We start from the raw sequence: 17,305 nt of genomic DNA, 5'->3' as shown, positions 1-17,305 counted from the left end.
TTATGTCCATTAACACAATTCAATGTTTTTAAAGTATACCTACAGACTTGTGCAACCATCATAATGAAGTTTTGAAACATTTTCATGATCCCCAAAAGAAACCCTGTACGCATTAGCAGTCAAATGTCATTCTCCAGCTATCCCTCCCTGCCAGTGCCTGGCTACAAGTAATCTACCTTCTGCCTTTATGGATTTCCTTATTCTGAACATCTCAATAAAGGGAATCATACAATATGTGGTCTTTTGTGACCGACTTCTTTTCCTTAGCATGATGTTCTTAAGATTCATCATATCATAACATATACTGGTAGTTCATTCCTTTTTTATTGTGGTAAAATTTTACCATTTTAACTATTTTTAAGTTTACAGTGGCATTAAGTATATTCATAATGTTTTGCAAATATTACCAAATATCTGTGTGCAGAGCTTTTTCACTATCCTAAACAAAAACCCTACACCCATTAAACAATAAACTCCTACTCCCCTCACCCCCAGCTGATGTCTATTTTGTTTTTTATATCAATGAATTTGCCTATCCTAGATATCTCATATAAGTAGAAAGATACAAAATGTGTCCTTTTGTATATAGTTGATTTTACTTAGCATATTCCCAGGGTTTCATTCATATTGAAGCATGTAATAGAATTTCATGTTGTTTTATGGCTGGATAATATAGCATTGCATGAATATACCACATTTTGCTTACCCATTCATTAGACAATAGGCATTTGGGATTTTTCCTTTTGGGGGAGCTATTAAGAATAATGCTGCTACAAACATTTGTGTACAAATTTTTGAGTGGGTGTACATTTTTGTTTCTCTTGGCTATATACTCAGAAAAAGCATATAATGCAAGTCAACGGCCATTCATTATCAAAACTTTTAACAAGCTGGGATAAAAAGCAATCTAATTAAGGATATCTATGAAAAGCCCTCTGCTAACTTTGTACTTAGTGATAAAATATTAAAGGTCCCCCCCTCACCAAACTTGACAAAAAGGGCAGGGATGCCCACTCTAACTACTTTCATTCAACACTGTACTTAATAATCCTAACCAGTGTACCAAGGCAAGAAAAAGAAGCAAGTGGTATAAAGATCAGAAAGGAAGAAGTAAAGCTGTCTGTTTATGGATTACATGATTATTTATAGACAAGTCTTAAGAAATCTACAAACAACTATTAGAACTGATAGCTTTGACAAGGTAACAGGATATAAAATTAATACACAAAAATCAATTCTACTTCTATATTCTAGCAAAATACTGGAACATCAAGTGTTCATGGAAAAAAGAACAAATTATACTACTCGACTTACTACAGAACTATATTAATTAGGACTATGTAGTAATGGCCTACAGATACCCAAATAAATCAATGGAATAATATAGAGAGCCCAGAAATACACACATATTTTTTAGGTCATTTGATATTTGACAAAAGGCACCAAAGCAATGCAGTGGGGATGGAAAATATTTCCAATAAATGGTGATGAGAACACTTGCTATCCATATGGAAAAGAAAAAAAATCATTAAATTTAACCCCCTACTTATAAGTATTCATTAATTAAAGATGGATCTTAGAACTAAATGTGAAAGCTACAATTATAAAGCTTCTAGAAGACACAAAAGATTATCTTTGTGTCATATAGAAATCGAGGTTTTCTAGACAAAACCAAAAAGCAAGAACCATAAAAGAAAAGCAAGTACCTCTCAAAGAATCTATATACAGACTACCAAAGAACCTTTATAGCTCCCTAATAAAAAGGAATAATGCAATGGAAAAAAAAAACAGGCAAAAATGCAGAATTGATATTTTATAAAGGAAAATGTAAGAAGGCCAAATAGTACAGGAAAAAGTGCTCAGCAGCAACAGTCATGAAAGAAATGGAATTACAACCATAATGAGATCATCACTACATCCTTCTAGAATGACTACAATTAAAATGACAACTCTAAATGTTGGTAAGAATGTGGATCAACCAACAGTCCCTTGCTTTACTGGTGTGGGGGTAAAGCAGTACCAACAGCTGGGAAAAGAGGACCACTGTGATTCACAAAAACAATGGATGAAAGAAGCTTTACACACAAAAGTACGTATTGTAGGATTCCTTTTAGATCAAGTCCTCGATCAGGCAAAACTGATCTATGCTGAAATAATCACAACAGTGGCTACTCCGGAAGGAGGCGAGGTAGGATCACATGGGATGTGCATGGGGGATTTTCACTGTCATCTTCACAGGTCTGGGGCGGGGGGCACATCTGTGAAATCTCACAAAACCGTACACTTAGGATTTATACACACACCAGTGTGTAAATTTTATCTGAAAACCTAAACTGACACCAAATTCCATTCATGACTACATACTGAAGTGTTCAGGGAGTGAAAGTTACTGGTGCCTGAAACATCTTTTTTTTTTTTTTTAAAGATTTTATTTATTCGAGATTCAAAAAGATTAAGAACTTTTTCAAAAAAAAAACAAACTTTTTCTACGTAAAAAAGTAAGATCAACATTTTTTGGTCACCATGGAGAGAATATGAAATTATAATTTGAGACTTTTTAATATTCAAAGGCAGCATTAAAAATCATAAAAGTAAAAAAAAAAAAAGAATAGCAACAAAAATCAAATCTAATAGTTTTAGGGAGATAGGGCACTATGCATACCCAATAATGTATAATACACTCTGAAAAAGTTAAGAATTTTAAACATGATTTTTAAAAACTTACCCTTTCTGCTTCAAAGGTAATTCAAGTTTAAATATGGTAGCATCATTAACAACTGCTTTATATGCCTGCAAAGAATTTACAATGAAATGAACATTATTTTTAATATTTAAAATACAGTTCAATATTTTAATGGTGTCTGTGTCCTGATAGAAGTTTTTAAGTCATGACTTTAGCGTGCTCCCTCTCACATCAGGACTATCATTATTTTCACATGGAGGGTCTCAACAGTGCCTGACAACTACTCTGTGCACATACTCTCCCAGAACATCCTTCATACACTGCCTTTCCCTTCAGCCTCTTACACTTCCTCCCCTGTGAGACCTAGAGCTGAGAATGTGGCTCAGTATTGTTAATAAAAACTCCCCACTGAGTGGGTTGCCCGACATGGGACTTGATTCCAAGACTCTGGGGATCATGACCTAAGCCGAAGGCAGACGCTTCACTGACTTAGCCCCCCAGGTGTCTCCAAACATATCATTATTTAAATCTTAACATTTTCTCTTGCCTTTGCTCATCTCCAGCTCCTGTGTCACTTCTTTCTCTCAGCTAAACTCCTGGAAGAATTACCTAATGCATGGTCTCCACTTTTTCTACCACCACTCCTATTGGAAAAACCCTCCCAACCAGGCTTTCGTACCACTGCTCAATTTAATCATTCTTGCCAAAGTCACACACAACCTCCATGCTGCTGAAGACAAAGCTTAATCCCCACCTTAACGGACAAAACAGCATTTTAAACCAGCACATCACACCCTCCTCTGGAACTTGTCATCTACGATGATGTACTCTCCTGGTCATTCCACCCGTTATCCTCTCTCTGCATGAAAGCTGGTTCTTCATCTTTCTCCTAACAAAAATGACAGTGCCCCAGGCCAGTCCTTGGATCTTTTCTTTTTTTTTTTTTTTTAAAGGTTTTATTTATTTATTCATGATAGTCACAGAGAGAGAGAGAGAGAGAGAGAGAGGCAGAGACACAGGCAGAGGGAGAAGCAGGCTCCATGCACCAGGAGCCCGACGTGGGACTCGATCCCGGGTCTCCAGGATCGCGCCCTGGGCCAAAGGCAGGCGCCAAACCGCTGCGCCATCCAGGGATCCCCTCTCTTTTCTATCTTTACTCAACACACTGGTGGTCATGGCCAGTGTCAGTGCTTTAAATGCCACCCATACGCTAAAGCTCCCAAATTTATTATTTCGGGTCTATTCTTTCCCTTACATGCCCAACTTGACATTGCCACATGGATGTTTAATAAACATTTCGAAGTTAACAGTCCCAAACTGAGTTCCTAATCTCCTTACAGCCATCCCTCTGAAAACCTGCTTCTCCTTTGGTCTTCTGCATCTCAGCAAGCATGTGCTTCTTAGCAAAACAAAAAACTGTCATCCCCAACTGTCTCTTTTTAGCACATTCTACATCTGATTAATTAGTAAATTGTGTATAGTTTGTTGTCATAATCAGCATTCAACCAATTTTAAAGACCCCTACCCACTATCATTCTGGGCCAAGCCTCCATCATTACCTATAAATGAATTATTTAAATAGGTTCTTAGCCAATTTTCTTACTTCTTCTCTTGACCCCCTTTAGTCTTTTTTTTTTTTTTTTTTTTTTTTTTTTTTCAGCAACCAAAGGATCCTGTAAAAATGCAAATCCTATCCATTCTGTTCAAAACCTTCCAATGACTTTCAATCCTACTCAGGGTGAAAACCAAACTCCTTCCACAGCTCAGTGTCTCACATGACCTGGCCTCCTATTACCTCTCAATCCACTCAGGCCACAGTGACCTTTTTCTCTCCTGTTCCTGGAATAGGATGGGTATATTCCTGCCTTACAGCTTTTGAATCTGCTGTCCCCTCTTCTCCCAGATAACCACATGATTTTATTTCCTAATCACTTTCAATGCTGATTCAAATGTCCCCTCCATGAAGGCTTTGCTGGCCACTCCATTTAATATTTCAAACTCACTGCCTCCATCCTCCCTTAACTTCTTTCCTACTCTCTCTCTACCTACAAACAGAGTGAGAAAAAAAAAAACCCTACTGGAGAAAGTTGATTGTCTTTATAGAGCTACAGAAAGAAAAAAAAAAATCTAACTTGGGAAATAAGAAAGGTAGATGAAGGTGAAAAAATGGATGGTAATTTTTAGAGATAGGTTTGTGATATTTATGATGTTTAAAAAGATAAAACCCGGGGATCCCTGGGTGGCTCAATGGTTTGGCACCTGCCTTTGGCCCAGGGCACGATCCTGGAGTCCCAGGATCGAGTCCCGCGTTAGGCTCCCGGCATGGAGCCTGCTTGTCCCTCCTCCTGTGTCTCTGCCTCTCTCTCTCTCTCGCTCTATCATAAATAAATAAATAAATCTTAAAAAAAAAAAAAAAAAAAAGATAAAACCCTGTGGCTCAGTTAAGCATCTGACTCTTTTTCAGCTCAGGTTGTAATCTCATGGTCCTGGAATTGAGTTCTGCGTTGGGCTCTGCACTCAGCAGGGAATCTGCTTGAGAGTCTCTCTTTCCTGCTTCCCATCCCCTATGTACACTTTCTCGCTTTAAATTAAAAACAAAAACAAAAACAAAAACAAACAAACAAACAAAACCTTAAAAAGATAAAACCCTAAGGATAATACTGTTTTATTATTATCATACGAATAAGGACAGGAAAAAGGATAAGAGAAGCAGGATAAATGTGACATAATACCCCGGAGTCCTATGAAAAGAGGACAGAAGAATCTAAACACTACTTAGGGACAGGATGTGGGGGAAGGCAGGGTATCAAGAAAGTTCCAGAAGTGTACTTTGAGGTGGGTCTTAAAGGATAGATGAATAGATACTCAATTAAAAAAAAATTTTAAACATTCCCCCAAAAATGAGGAAGAGAACAATTTTCTTCTTCTTCTTTTTTTTTTTTTAAGATTTTATTTCTTTATTCATGAGAGACACACAGAGAGAGAGGCAGAGACACAGGCAGAGGGAGAAACAGGCTCATGCAGGGAGCCCAATGTGGGACTTGATCCTCCAACCCCGGATCAGGCCCTCAGCCAAAGGCAAACACTCAACCACTGAGCTACCCAGGCATCCCAAGAGCAATTTTCTAGCTAGATTCTAGTTCATAAGCATAACTAATTCTTATAAAAAACATATAACCAACCAAATATAATAAAAATGACTGTCCTCCACTGATAAAAAAAATCTGAGTTGTTAGGTTTTTAGTTTGTAATTTAGTAGCATGTTGCAAGCTTCTCTTTAAAAGTAAATTATGACAATAGTGTTAATATATAAGAATATATACCTTATCTCTTGCAGTAAGAAATCGCGGATCATCTTGAAAAGCTTCCTTGACGAGTTTACTAAATCTATTAAATAATGTAAGTAACTGCTCAACATATTTCTCAGAGTCCTAAAAATAAAATATTTTATACTCAATTGAGTTTTTAAAAAAGAAAATACCAAAAATGACAACATATAAACGTAATTTTAAGTAAGCACTATAGCTCTAAAATTTGGGAAATTCTCTGAAAAATTTTTTCTTGATATTCAACAGTGTTCCAACATTATTGTTTTGTCATCAATTGCTATTTTAAATATCCAGTCCCATATTTTAAAAACCCTGACATACATCCATTACTGCTATTGAGGAAACTTACAGTAGTAATAGTTTCAGCAGCTGCTACCATATCTGCCAGGCCAGCACTAATGATATGTTCCTCCAAGTCTTTCAACATTGGCTCTATCCCATTGGGAACTTTGTCCATCAATGAAAACATTAAATGTAATTCTGAAACGACAGAATGCATTCATGTAATCATCTCATCCATCAAACTAAATTTTCTCTTTGATTTGTATCTTGGGTCTAGAATGCCTAGGATGGTAAAAGTCTGGAGAAATATTAGTTGGAAACTGAGAACCTTAACAATATTCTGTGGGTACAATTAGTTTAAAGAGTTGTTATACCAAGTACTATAACCTACTGATTACCTTCTCTGCCTAGCCAAAATTATTTTTAAAAGAAACTCTAATTAAAAGTAATCACACATCACAAAATCTAACTCCTCTTAAAAAGCAAGTCATTTGACCTTCAACTCCATGGAATATTTTTTATTCAAAGAAGGACAAAAGTTTATGCAGAAGGGTAATATATTCCATAAAGTAGATACAATATTAAATACATAGCACCACATCATCAAGTGGCAAAAAAAAATCATATTAGACTATTCAAAGTAATGATTATAAAAGTGTATTTGAGATAACATAAAACTATTCAGAAGGAATTTTTCGGGGTATAAAAGCACCTTCTCATGTTTTGCCATTTAACTGATCTTCACAAAAATCTTATTGCACAGAACCGTTACCACTAAATAAGTCCTTTTGAAGGGAGTCCAACATGGATCAGTAATAACTATTTAGCTTGGCAAACAAAAATTCAAATATTTCGTTTATGCCCATGAGCTTTTTCACTACCAAACCACAACTGTATGAACCTAAGTGAACTGAAATACATACTTTAAATGAAACTAGAGATTAAATATGACCTTGCAAATATACACAATGAAATCCGGAGAGGAATACAATCAAAGTGTTAAAAGTTATTATCTCCATGTAGTAAGAATATAGGTTATTTCTACCATATTCCTTTTGGTTGTAATATATTTGCAACCTCCCAAAATATATCTTGATTAAGAAAACATGTCAGTAACAAGAAAGTACATTTGCAGAAATCTTAAATTGTAACATATTTTAGGGGAGAGGCACAAAGATCATTAACATGTGTATTACTTTCTACAAATATTCACCACAAAGTTCCACAAAAAGTCAACTACCTCATTCTATCCTCTCCCAGATGTTTATCATTTAAATTCGTCTTTAAAAGCAGAGCCTTACATCTGAGAACAAACTGAAATCCACTCCCATCCTCTACACACAAGTACTGATACCTAAGGGGGGAATGTTTAAAATCTAAGTTTGTAACTGTCTTTACAGTACTGCTGTGTCAAATATTTTATCATTTTCTTTAAGCACAGTTTGCTGTAACAAATATACCTATGTATAAAAGGATGATCTAACAGCAACTTATTAAAAGTTATCTGCTTCAAAGATACTTCTTAAAAGATTACGAGAACTTTATGAGATGTTTTACCTACTTTCAGTTTCATTTCGCTTGATCATGCCTTGGCACTCTGCTAAGATAGTCTCTTTAAAGGATGTCACCAGGGCATTTACACAGCATTCCATGAGCTGAAATATATAAAAAATTGGTCAAAGCTACTGTAAGCACAAACCTATTCCACCCCACTTTGCTTTTTAGCTCCATAAAACCATACTGTTCAACAATAGCAAGAAATTAAGTATAATGAAAGTAGATTTTACTTACTTTTAGTACAGGAACATTGAAGATGAATACTGTATACTAATTTACTAAGGTATATTTACCCCAAGAAAAAGGCTACAGAACTTATGTTCTCTTTAGAAATTTTAACAGAAGTCCCCAAGGAGAGGAGGAAAAAAAAAAACTGAAAAATATGCAAAACAAAATGAGAAAAATAAACTTGGATGAATTTCTATCTGGAGAGGACATGTGTTAAAATTAAATTCTAAAATTATAAATACAGTCATTCAACAAACCATCCCTGGATGCCTACTACGTGCAGGCACCAAAAGAAGTGGTTAGGAGAAAAAGAAAACTAAAATATAATCCCCGCTTTGGAGGAGGAGCACTATCTAATTAAGGATAAGGAAGAAAGGAAACATACACTAATATACAACTCAGTTTAAAAATAGATCTGCCCTACGACCCAGCAATTGCACTGCTGGGGAGTTACCCCAAAGATACAGATGCAGTGAAACGCCAGGACACCTGCACCCCGATGTTTATAGCAGCAATGTCCACAAAAGCCAAACTGTGGAAGGAGCCTCGGTGTCCATCGAAAGATGAATGGATAAAGAAGATGTGGTCTATGTATACAATAGAATATTACTCAGCCATTAGAAATGACAAATACCCACCATTTGCTTCAACGTGGATGGAACTGGAGGGTATTATGCTGAGTGAAATAAGTCAATCAGAGAAGGACAAACATTATATGGTCTCATTCATTTGGGGAATATAAAAAATAGTGAAAGAGAATAAAGGGGAAAGGAGAGAAAATGATTGGGAAATATCAGGGAGGGAGACAGAACATGAGAGACTCCTAACTCTGGGAAACGAACTAGGGGTGGTGGAAAGGGAGGTGGGCAGGGGGTGGGGGTGACTGCGTGACGGGCAGAGAGGGAGGCACTTGATGGGATGAGCACTGGGTGTTATTCTATATGTTGGCAAATTGAACACCAATAAAAAATAAATTTATAAAAATAAATAAATAAAATACAACTCAGTTAAGTGGCAGAACACACACACACACTTACATGCAACAAAAAAACAGGAACTACGTACTTCATTCTGAGGTAGTAAAAAAGGTCTCATCTACAAGATGAAATCTAAATTGAATCTTGAAAAATAATCACAAGTCCAAAATGGACTGAGTATTGTAGGAATAAGAAGCTGAATATAGCAGGGAATAAACAGAGACTGGAAGAGAAACTAGAAAGGGAGGCTGGAGCCAGATCATAAAGGACAATCTATGGTTTGGGATTTTATTCTATAGGTAGGGTAGGGAAGAAAGAATCAAAGGTTTTAAACAGAAGGTCAATGCAATGAACTTCTATTTCCCCCAACAGTAGACTGGTCAACACGGCTGTTGAAATATTCCAAGTAACATGGCCAGGGTCTGGTGTTCTAGGCGATCCTCAATATAGTCAACCCCATCCATCCCACCCCCCCACTGTCCCTCCGGTCATATAATTACATATTCTTCTTGCAGGCATCAAATAAAATGAATAGGTCGTGAGCACTAAAGCATGGCACACTAAGGCTGGTATTTATCTTAAAAAGTTCTTTGTTAAAAATTCTCCTTGGAATTGACATGATGCTGATAACAACTGAAGCTAAATTTGGGTAACGGGGATTCATTATATTATTCTGCCTACGTTTTCAATGTTTAAAAATTTCTGTAATAGAAGTTTTTTTCAGGTGCCTTTTTGAGAATGATGCTAACAACTTACAACCCATGGATGTCAATTTTCTAAAAGAAACAATACACACAAAAAGTCGTTGAGGAAGTTCTGCCTTGCCAAGGTGGGAAGGTCTGTCCCAACTCCTGAGTCATCTCCTCCTGTACCAGCTCTGGAACATGATGGCCGAGCACTCCCGCCCGCGGCAGCGAGGCCAGACTGAGAACAGGTCAATCTAAGTACATAGAACTAAGGGGGAAGAGAGAGAACATGCAGTCGGAATGAGCCCCATGCCTGTCACTTCATCCCCAGTTTCTACTTCACTGAAAAGTCACACTTGAACGTAAAGTGTAGTAGTCCAACTTTTACAAATTCCAACAATCCAGCGTGTTTCCAACTGTTCTGAATTGTGTCAACGGCTATAACTGGCTTTAACAACACAGAACAGAAAAAAGCAGAGTGCATCATACATGATAACACTGAATAAGATTTCATAGAACGTTTTAGATATGTACAAATAAGCGCCGTGTGTACTAAGCCACAAAACAAAATGTCTTTCTTACTGTGGGTTACAGTGAGGATGAAAAGGAGGACAAGATAACTGAACAAAGTGAGCAGAATCTACTATGTGCTTAGATGACAGGAGCTAGGGAGTCTGTTGAGGCAGTTTCTAGTTTGAGAGAACTAATTCTAATTACTATCACAGGTATCTTTTAATGAGCACTTACTCTGTACCAAGCATTGTGCTAGTGCTTTGCATACATTATCCTATTTAATCACACAGCCACCTTATAAAGCAGATACTTAACACATAAGGAAACAAGCTCAGAGAGGCTAAGTGTTACACAGGTCACCAGGTCTTGTCAAGTGAGGCCAGGTTTGTGACTCCACAGTCTACAGTTTCTGTTACTAAGTAACAGAGCAAGTATATACTTAGTGATGGCTACATGCTGAGAACAGGCTTAAGTGCTGTAATGAAAAGAGAAGTATAAAACATGGTTTATACCTTCAATAATCTTACAGTCCAGCTAGGGACATGTAAGTATATATCTAAAACTTGCGTATAATTCCCATATAACAGAGGAACATTAAAAGAAATTCAACCTGCAAAGATGTGGAAATGCATCCATATTATATACTACCAACTTCACGAGGGCAGAGACTATGTTTGTCCATAGCTGTGTATTCATGGCCCCAGGCACAGCTATAATTTGCTACTAAATCTAGTGGTAGAAACAAGAGGTACAGTGGGAATTCAAGTAAGAGGAAGCTAATGAATTTGCAGTGACTTTATCACAAGATGGACTATAAGGATTCTAAAGGATTTAAACAGGTAGAGGAAAAATAGAAAGTAAAACACTAAGAAAACAAGTTAAAAAATTCTTAAACATGAATCCAAGAAAAAAAATGAATAGAATATTAAGAATGAGGAAATATTTACTGGAGTAGAATGACTCTTGCTGGACAGTATTAAGTTAGAAAAATAGGTTAGGGCCAAATTATGGAGAGTGTTGAACATTAGATATAAGAAATAATGTTACTATGGTTTCTGAATAAAGAAGTAAAATAATGAAAGTGATGTTTATGAAAGATTAGACTGAACTCAAAAAAGAAGAAATATAAATGGTCTGTAATAATAAAGATGCTTAGCCTCAGTAATTTTTAAATGCACATAAAATATTTATTTATTTATTTATTTATTTATTTATTTATTTATTTATTTATTTATTTATTTATGATAGTCACACACAGAGAGAGAGAGAGAGGCAGAGACATACGCAGAGGGAGAAGCAGGCTCCATGCACCGGGAGCCCGACGTGTGATTCGATCCCGGGTCTCCAGGATTGCGCCCTGGGCCAAAGGCAGGCGCCAAACCGCTGCGCCACCCAGGGATCCCCCATAAAATTTTTTAAAAATCTAAACTAGGAGTTTGTCACAATTAATAGACTGACAAAACCCAGATTAGCAAAGATAAACAGGCACATTATTGATGAAAGTTAAGAATTACTACCTTTCTGAAGATCGGTTTGGTATTATTATGTAGCCATTTGTAAAAGGTGCATACCCCTGGCTTCAGCAATTTCATTTCTAGTAAATTCCATTCCAAGAGAATGTCACATGTGTACACAAAAATATTAAAGAGATAAAGGCATAGAAGGATGTCCTAGGAAATACTATTCGTAAGAAATAAACTACATAATAACAATAATGAAAATGCCATTAGAGAATACATTAGGTACATTTACTAAATATATATAATAAAATACATAGACATTGGAAATCATGTTATAATAAACTTCTGTGTTTTATAGGGCAAAATATGCATGATGTCATAAATTTCTTTTCAAAGATGGAAATAAGGAGGAAGGAAGGAAAGAAGGAAGGAAGGAAAGGGAAGAGGAAAGGAAAGAAAACAGGCAACAAGCAAACAGAACAAGATGAGGATCACGGCTAAAACCGGGGGCTGGGGTTCATTGTACAGTTTTCTCTACTTTTATAAATATTTGAAAACTTTCCTAACAAGGCTTTTCTTTTAAATAAGGAGATTAATTATGATATAAATCCCCAGGAGATGAAAAATCCTTTAGAGAACTATTCTATGTGGGCAGAAAGGGAAACTGCGAGGTGGTTTCTCCTTGTTGCAAATGAGTCTTATCTTATCAAGAAGGTCAGTTCCGTGAGGGCAGAGACCACGTTACTTCTCTTTCATATTTCTCTCCCATCATTTACCAAAATACTATGTACAGAATCAACCCTAAATATATACTTTTATTTGTAAAATACATCTCGAATGGAAAGGGTAGTGATAAACGATCTCTCTCACCTTGTATTCCCTTTCTGTCTCCTTTTGCTAGCTTCCGTGAAGAAAAAAACTTTTTTGCCACATGCCATCAACTCCTGTATTTTTGCCTGAGATGAGCACAACTTCTAAATCCAGAGAAATCTCTCCCCAGAGGTCTGCAAGGTGAAACACTTTAACTATCAATGTGCTTGATGTTTTACCTTCCTCTATAGCAAAACTCTTCAAAGATGATGCCTGCCATAAAACACAGCGGGCACTCAGTATCTGGGGAATGAATGGATGTATAGGTCTGTGAAGATGAAAGGCGGGACAGGGAGGCTAAGTGATGTAGTAGAGTCTTCTTTTACTGGTATTCAATTTGTACAATTAAATTCCACTTCACTGAAACTTATTACAAAGCAACAAGAATGGTTCTAATTTTTTGTTATTTAAATCTGTACAAGTAATAATTTGCTTTAGCTCAACTCTAAATAGGAAATGAACTAAAAACTATCCTAGGTTTCTCCACTTTAAGATTTTACTTTATTATTATAAGGTCTTCAGCCATATACGGATACCTGTAACGTTCTCAAGAATTAACTTAATCTATGCACGGTAGGTTATTCTCAAAATTAATTTCCCTTGGCCTTTCTAGCTTGGTTAATATTTCTTTATTTTATTTACCATTATACCTAGTGGTACTTCCTTCATTTCTCAACTACTTACATAGCAACCATATAGAGCAATGAAGACTCAGACTTACTCACCTTGACTTTTTCGAAATCACCCTTAATATACTAAAATACTAACAGTTAACAAATACTGTCTCTAATGTTTATAATCTGTGATTTGTGACCAGGGTACTAACTTAGCTTTTTTAATCAATGTTTCATGTGAACACTAAGATAGTTCCTAACTGTCTTAGAATCAGTCACGTTCCCCAAACCTGAGCTCTAACAGTAAAAACTACCATGACAGGCACAGTGTTTTACTAAACTCTGATAACACATGTTGGGTATTACACCATTTTACAGTTAAGAAAATAGATTACAAAGGCTGAATAACTTGCCAAAAAGCGCACTGCTTGTAAAATGACAACAAAGGAATTCAAATCCTCACCTGATTCCAACACATATGCCCCTAATAAAAGAATACACTCCTTCCCTGTCAATGCCTTGGTCTTTGTGAAGTGATGAAGACTTGCTACCACCAATCCATTCTCTAGTCCCTTACTCTGCTGTATAAACAACCTATTTTATTTTAGTGTCACTCTGAAGCCAGGAACCAAATCAGTATTATTACCCACAACTCACACAAGGCCTAACATATTTTAAGTGCATAATAAATATTAACTGAATGCCCCCAGGGAATGCCAAGGTAAGTAGGACAATCACCTAAAACACAAATAGTCATAGAAAAAGTTTTATTTTTTATTTATTTTTTTAAAAGATTTTATTTATTCATGAGAGACACACACAGAGAGAAAGATGCAGAGATACAGGCAGAGGGAGAAGCAGGCTCCACACAGGGAGCCTGATGTGGGACTCGATCCTGGGTCTCCAGGATCACACCCTGGGCTGACGGCAGCGCTAAACCGCTGAGCCACCTGGACTGCCGGATAAGGTTTTAAAGTTACTTCAGTTTAAATCTTTTTCTCACTTCTTTATTATTGTTTCACTTTCTTCTGTCAATCATGTCTCTCCAGCAGACAGCTCTGGAGCCTTTCTCCTAGTTTTATTTATTTATTTTTTTTATTTTTATTTTTATTTTTATTATTATTTTTTTTTCTTTCTCCTAGTTTTAAAAACACTCTGCTGCTCATGTGCTACAGGATCATCCACCGATAATCAAGCTTATTAGAACTGTGTGCGTAACTGGATCTGAGTGGGGCTCTATAGTGGTCCTATCACCAAAACCCAGCACCCTGGGCTCCCAGCTTCCAGCAGAACACTCAGCCACTCAGGACTCTTGCACTGGCTGACTTTTCAGGTTCTCCACTGAATTACAAGAATGTAAGGCTGCTTTAAGGGCTACCCTCTAGATAAATCAAATTCTACTATATTATACATGCTTCAGACACATACACAGACACTGAAGCGTGCCCGTACATGTGCACAAAGATGCATAAAGCATCTGATCCAAGCCTGGGCCCTCAGCTCAAGCTGGGCTCATTAAAACCTCGGAGCGAGACTCCTATCTTCTCTCAGGTCACAAACTGAAGGACAGTCTGGCAGCAACCATAGCCCCCACTTCAACAACAACAACAGAAACACTAACACTAAATCCAGATAGCCTTCATGTTAATGTGATCCTTGCACTTCCCACAGTGGATTTTAGATGACCTAATACATTTACCTTTTTTGTCTGAGATGTGTTCTTGCTCCTTACAACCAAGAGTGTGGACTACACATGTGTGAGTGCCATACACATATTCAAATTTATGTATCAGACTTTTTGATTCTTCCTTACACAGCTCCTACGTGCTTATTCACATTATACTTAGGAACTCAGGACCCAGAATTGGACTTAATTAGATGCCCAGCTTCACGATGTCCTGGCTGTCTGAGGTTAACCTCCTGCACTGTCTGACCCTCAGTTTCCTTACTTATAAAAGAGAAACAATGACAGCACCTATGTACTAGTTCTCCCTCCAAAAGACATCCTCAATCCCTCCACTGCCATCAACACCTCTCACTTATAGTTCATACTTCAAATACCCAACTACAACACAAATGCTCTTTCATAATATGAAAATTAGGTCATATCAGCTCTTTGCTTAAAACCCTTGAACAGCTGCCCATTGCACTGAGCTCTTGCTCCCTCTCCCCTCTATTTGGAGCACTCGCGTCCCCTCACCCACCACACTGTGGCCACACTAACCTTTTTCTATTCCTAAAACATGCTATGCTCATTCCTGATTCACAGCTTGTACACTCGCTCTTCCCTCCATCTGGAGAGCTTTCTCAGGATTTTTGCAAGACTATATCCCTATCATTTAGGTCTTAGCTCCAATATCACTCCCTGAAAAAGACTTTCCCTGACCATATTCCATAAAACAAAAGTGAGCAACACCAGCACCAATTCACTCTCTATAGCATGAGTCTAATCTGTAAAGAACCACTTACACTGGGACACTGAAAGGACTTGGCACATACTTCCCTGGGTGCTATTAAAAATATAATCAACTGCTTGTACAGCATAAAGATTTGAGAGACAAACAAGAGCTGAGACAGATTAAATGAAAAAGGTGAAACTCCACTATTTACAGATAAGATGCCACCAAAAAACTGTCAGAATAAACAAATTTGGTGAAGCTGCAAGATATAAAATCAATATACAAAAATCTGTTAATTTCTTTGCACTAATAACAAACTATCACAAAGAAAATAATCCCATTTACAACTGCATCAAAAAGAATAAATGCCTAGGAATAAATTTAACCAAGGAGGTGAAAGAACTGTATACTGAAAACCCTAACACACGGATGAAACAAACAGAACACACGAATAAACAGAAAGATGTCCGCTGGTCATGGAACAGAAGGGTAATAGCATTAAAATGTCCATACTAACAAAAACATACACACTCAATGCAATCTCCATCAAAAGTCCAATGGCATTTTCCACAGATAAAGAACAAACAATCCCACAACGTGTAGAGGACCACAAAAGACCCAGCAACAGTCAGAGCAACCCTAAGCAAGAAGAACAAAGCTGGAGGCATCACCTTCCTGATTTCAAACTGTATCACAAAGCTCTAGTGTAATCAAAACAGTGTGGTAACTGGCACAAAAGCCGACACAGAGATCAACAGAGCAGAACAGAGAACCCAGAAATAAAACCACACATATATGATCAATCAATTAGTTCAGAACAAAGGAGCCAAGAATACACAATGGGGGAGGACAGTCTCTTCAATAAACAGCGCTGGGGAGCAGTCCAGGTGGCTCAGCGGTTTAGCGCCCCTTCGGCTGAGGGCGTGATCCTGGAGACCCGGGATGGAGTCCCATGTCGGGCTCCCTGCAGGGAGCCTGCTTCTCCCTCTACCTGTGTCTCTGCCTCTCTCTCTCTCTCTCTCTCTCTGTGTCTCATGAATAAATAAAATCTTTAAAAAATTAAAATTAAAAAAATAGACGGCACTGGGAAAACTGAACAGCCACATGCAAAAGAATGAAACCGCACCACTACCCAGCACGATACTCAAAAATTAACTCAAAATGGGGTAAAGACTTGAACATAACACCTGAAACCACAAAACTCCCAGAAGAAAACACGGGCTTAGGTAAGCTCCTTAACATAGGTCTTAGCGAGGATTCTTTTGAATATGATACCAAAAGCAAAAATAAACAAGTAGACTACATCAAACCAAAGAACTGCGGCCCAGCAAAGGAAACCACAAACACGATGAAGAGACAACCTAGTAACGGGAGAAAAAGCACTGCACATCATGTATCTATGAGGAGCTAATACCCAAAATAAACAAAGAACTCCTACAACTCAACAGCAAAAAATAAACAATCCAAATGAAAACTAGGCAGAAGATCTGCGCAGATGGTTTTCCAAAGAAGACACACAGATGGCCAACAGACATGGGAAAAGATGCTCAACATCACTCATCATCAGGGAAATGCAAACCAAAGCCACCTGAGCTATCATCTCCCACCTGTCAGAATGGCTAGGACCAAGAAGGCCAGAAATAACAAGTCTTGGCCAAGATATTGTGGAAAGGGAAGCCCTGTGCACTGCTGGTAGGAAGCAAAATG

The 17,305-nt window shown here is 37.3% G+C and overlaps 1 protein-coding gene and 1 long non-coding RNA gene across 4 annotated transcripts in view; one reads left to right on the top strand and one right to left on the bottom strand.

The window, feature by feature from the left end:
* Positions 1–17,305, bottom strand: part of CUL5 (cullin 5) — a 95,601-nt gene that overhangs the window by 20,152 nt on the left and 58,144 nt on the right. The window contains 4 exon segments of the mRNA XM_072821830.1: positions 2,726–2,790; positions 6,007–6,114; positions 6,362–6,492; positions 7,856–7,949. Coding sequence (XP_072677931.1) covers positions 2,726–2,790; positions 6,007–6,114; positions 6,362–6,492; positions 7,856–7,949 — 398 coding nt within the window.
* Positions 1,938–15,926, top strand: LOC140630898 (uncharacterized). 3 transcript variants are annotated; one of them, XR_012028581.1, is made up of 6 exons: positions 1,938–2,089; positions 6,021–6,082; positions 9,781–9,990; positions 12,617–12,726; positions 13,100–13,158; positions 14,342–15,926. It is a non-coding gene; the product is annotated as an uncharacterized lncRNA (long non-coding RNA). The 3 variants fall into 3 exon arrangements; XR_012028580.1 differs by lacking the exon at positions 13,100–13,158; XR_012028579.1 differs by lacking the exons at positions 13,100–13,158; positions 14,342–15,926 and having other exon boundaries at positions 12,617–12,958.

This window comes from Canis lupus, chromosome 3 (genome assembly GCF_048164855.1).
Source record: "Canis lupus baileyi chromosome 3, mCanLup2.hap1, whole genome shotgun sequence".
NCBI classification, from domain to species: Eukaryota; Metazoa; Chordata; class Mammalia; order Carnivora; family Canidae; genus Canis; species Canis lupus.
The sequence above is the reverse complement of the archived record's forward strand: the minus strand, read 5'-3'. Positions and strand labels throughout refer to the sequence as shown.